Source organism: Poecilia reticulata, linkage group LG2, assembly GCF_000633615.1.
Source record: "Poecilia reticulata strain Guanapo linkage group LG2, Guppy_female_1.0+MT, whole genome shotgun sequence".
Classification (NCBI taxonomy): Eukaryota; Metazoa; Chordata; class Actinopteri; order Cyprinodontiformes; family Poeciliidae; genus Poecilia; species Poecilia reticulata.
Window position 1 is genome coordinate 26,842,568 of NC_024332.1, and position 3,400 is coordinate 26,845,967.

General features: G+C 43.4%; 1 protein-coding gene across 1 annotated transcript in view; it reads left to right on the top strand.

Annotated features, from left to right (window-relative positions):
- The first annotated feature begins 168 nt into the window (after positions 1-168).
- Positions 169-3,400, top strand: part of iqcb1 (IQ motif containing B1) — a 4,780-nt gene continuing 1,548 nt past the window's right edge. The window contains exons 1-11 of the mRNA XM_017309245.1: positions 169-1,100; positions 1,221-1,335; positions 1,407-1,575; positions 1,786-1,903; positions 1,975-2,050; positions 2,127-2,226; positions 2,348-2,520; positions 2,594-2,706; positions 2,883-3,001; positions 3,074-3,140; positions 3,346-3,396. Of these exons, the coding sequence (XP_017164734.1) occupies positions 1,098-1,100; positions 1,221-1,335; positions 1,407-1,575; positions 1,786-1,903; positions 1,975-2,050; positions 2,127-2,226; positions 2,348-2,520; positions 2,594-2,706; positions 2,883-3,001; positions 3,074-3,140; positions 3,346-3,396 (1,104 nt within the window). The 5' untranslated portion in view covers positions 169-1,097. The remainder of the gene's footprint in view (positions 1,101-1,220; positions 1,336-1,406; positions 1,576-1,785; positions 1,904-1,974; positions 2,051-2,126; positions 2,227-2,347; positions 2,521-2,593; positions 2,707-2,882; positions 3,002-3,073; positions 3,141-3,345; positions 3,397-3,400) is intronic.

Genomic DNA, 3,400 nt, shown 5'->3' on the forward strand with positions numbered 1-3,400 from the left:
ATTTTTAATATTTGCTTTGCCTTTTGAAATTTTATGAAAATGGTTAGATTTGATAATTAACATGAAGTAAAATAAAAAAATATGCTAATTAAATGGGTAAAATGAATATTATAAATAATAAAATTTTACATGTATTATTTGTTTATAAATGTTTATTAAAGGTTAATATTTCCAGACAGTGGAATACTGTATTTTGACCCTAATAAACTGATTTCCACTTTTATAATGGTTTTGTTTTAAATCAGCTTCTATAAAATATGTTTATCATTTAGAACTACAAAGCTTAAGAATRAAATAAATTCAATGCAAAACATGAAAACCATTAAAAATATAATAAAGTAGTCACCCTCCTATTATTATAACAGGACAAAACAAAGAAGAAAAATGACTTAAAATAATGTACACGTCACCTCTAACTGATTCTGCTTCAGAAACTAAATAACAGATAAAAGCAGCGACAGTAAATCAATATTTATCTGCAATAAAACATCAGAATAAAAACAGTATCAGGCAAAACTTTAATTATATTGGTTGCATCGAGCAGATATCGACTGTTAAGGTGAGTTTCAGCATCAGCTGYGCTAAATTTTGAAATTTTGTTGATTTTATTATTTATAATAACCTTAAAGAACAACAATATTTCAAAAATAGTAAATAATGTGTTGAATAATACCGATTCTTGTTCTCACTTTTTTTTCTGTTGTGTAAATTTTCTGTTAAAGGTTATGATAATAATTTTGTCAATTGCTAATAAAGTTTTCTTTTTTTTTAGCCGGGCAGTCGCGTACTCATGACGTCAGGTTACCGTGGAAACAGGCGTCACATGCTTTATCGGGGAGCTAGCTGCTAGTAGCTAGTTGATGTTTGCAGCACAGCTGAGTTTAATCATAATGTAAGAGGCATAAAAATGTCTCAACGGGTAGTTGAGATGTTGTTGTAATGTCAAGAAATATGAACTAAACCTTCATTTAGAAGGTAAATGGCGAAGAAAGCAGAGCTGCTAACGCTAGCAGGTGTTTGAGAGAAACCCGTCATCCTTCAGAAAAGTGTCCAGGACAGTCCAGCTTGGAAATTTGAGGCTCCGCAGAGACCAGGACATGGTAAACCTTTATTAGATTTTTTTTTTTATTCACTTAAAGCAAGTGAGAGGAATGAAATCTGATGTAAATCTGTCATTAAATCAAAATAAGCCAGATAGATTTCCCTGAATCTTTTTCAAGTTAATGGAGATGATGGAGGACGAGGAGGCTGTGATGTCAGAGCTGAGGAGGCAGCTGGAGGATGAAGGTCTGAGCCCAGAGGAGCAGATGGTCCTCCTGAACGAAACCCTGAACAGTGAGTGTGCTGCTGAGGAGGGTGGGGTCAGAGGTCAGCATGGTTCTGATTTCATCCCGCCTTTGCCCCAGAGGTTCTGAACTCTGCTGCGGTGCAGACAGACAGCGGGGCGCTGACTCGGGCCAAGACTCGGTTCTACCACAGCGGGATTCTGAGTCACTGTGTCCGGGTTCTGTCTCTGAGTCCCAGCAGGCTGAGGGGGAACTGGGCCTCTGCTGCCACGCTGGCCCACCTGACCAGGTGAACACCCACCTTTACATCCATCATTAAATCCTTTAGTAATGAAATATGGACACCATTCAGGTTATTTAGACATTCTTGGGAAAATATAAATTCTTTTTACATGTGACATGTTTTAAATTATGCTTGTAACTGTTAGAAGCTTTAGCAGCTGTTTTAATCGATTATTAGTTATTTTATTTTAGTCTGATATTTTAAACTCKGGTCCAGCTCCAGCTGCGTGGGGGCGGWGCCAGGCAGACGCGCCGAGGCGTTTCATAGGCTGTTCCTGCCGTCAGTGGTGGACGTGCTGCTGTCATTGGCCGGACAGSTGGTGARCCGTTCAGAGGTGAGGAGGAGGAGCAGCAGRTGTGATGAAGAGCAGCGATGAAGAGCAGTAACTCCTGTGGTCTGTCTCAGGCTMCGCCCCTCCTCAGGACGGTGATGGACGCCGTTGGTTGGCTGCTCTCCGCTCACCCCCACCTCACGGCTCAGGGTCYGYTCACCACATCCGCCTCTGAAAGTAGTCCCAACATCTGCAGCTTCTTCACAAACAAGCTTTGTCTCTGCAGTGCTAAGCTCCGCCCACTACGAGCAGATCCAGATGAGTGATGATGTCACCGTGTCGCTGCTCTGCATCCAGATGTGGATTCAAACCTGTACAGTCAACAGGTAGCGCACAGGAACACGCCACGCCTCTTCCTGTTTACCTGAGTTAATATGAMTTTAWGCCATTAGTTTATAAAAATAATCCCAGTAGAAATAGTTTAACCTTAATGTGTTGAAACTGCAGAGACTTCCTGTCCCAGCTGAGCGACGAATCGGCTCTGCTGCTGCTCAACGACGCCGTCGCTCAGTTGGCTCTCAGCTCAGACGCCGCTGTGGGCGGAGCCTCCATCAGGCTGATGCTCCTGATGGCCAATCAGATGGGACCGCTGCTCCGCAAGCTACTGTTCAACTTTAAAGGTCAGAGGTCAGAGAGCAGGAGGTGAGTCTGTGTCACGTGACGGAGAGGTCAGAGGTCATTCTGTGTCTGCAGGTCTGGACAGCCTGCTGGAGAAAGACTGGAGGGGGCGGGCCTTTGAACAGGAAGTGGATCAGCTGATTGCAGTCATCCGGCAGGAAGAAGAAGCCGTCAGCCGTCAGTCAGAGGTTCGTCTGATAAATCAGAAATGATAATCAATAAATTAATCAATACATTTAGTTCCTGTTGTCATTTAAATTTGAATAAAGTGACATTATTTTTTTWAAATGATTAATAAAATTGAACCAAACATTTTCAATAAATTTGTAGCTTTTTTAAAAATTGTGCGTGCGTGTGTGTGAAGGTGAGCAGTGAGCGCGTGCGGGCGGCATGTGTGATCCAGGCGGCGTGGCGTTCGGTTCTGACCCGGCGCAGAGTGAAGAGCCTCAGCAGAGCCGTGAGCGCGCTGCAGCGCAGATACAGGTACTGATCAGATCGACATCGATGCACCTCCTTATCGCATGTTTATCGTTTTCACCGCCATGTTGGCCTCAGGGCGCGGCGCAGRCGTCTGCAGCAGCWGGAAGCGGCGCAGCAGTGGGAGGAGCAGCTACGCTACCAGGTGGGTGCTGCAGCTGCRGGTGTGTGTGTGTGTGTTCAAAAAATTATTTTTTAACAGTCTAGGTTCCTTTCTTTTAATCCAGCGAATGAAAAATCATTTGGAAGTTATAGATAAAACAAAAACAATAAAATAAATCAGACTATAATACTTACTTGATTTCAGTGTTTAGTGTTAAGCCGTTCTGTCCTGACAATCGCTCCTGCAGGTGTGTGTGCGGCGGCAGCAGGCGAGGCGGCGCCTGCATCAGAAGCAGAGGGAGC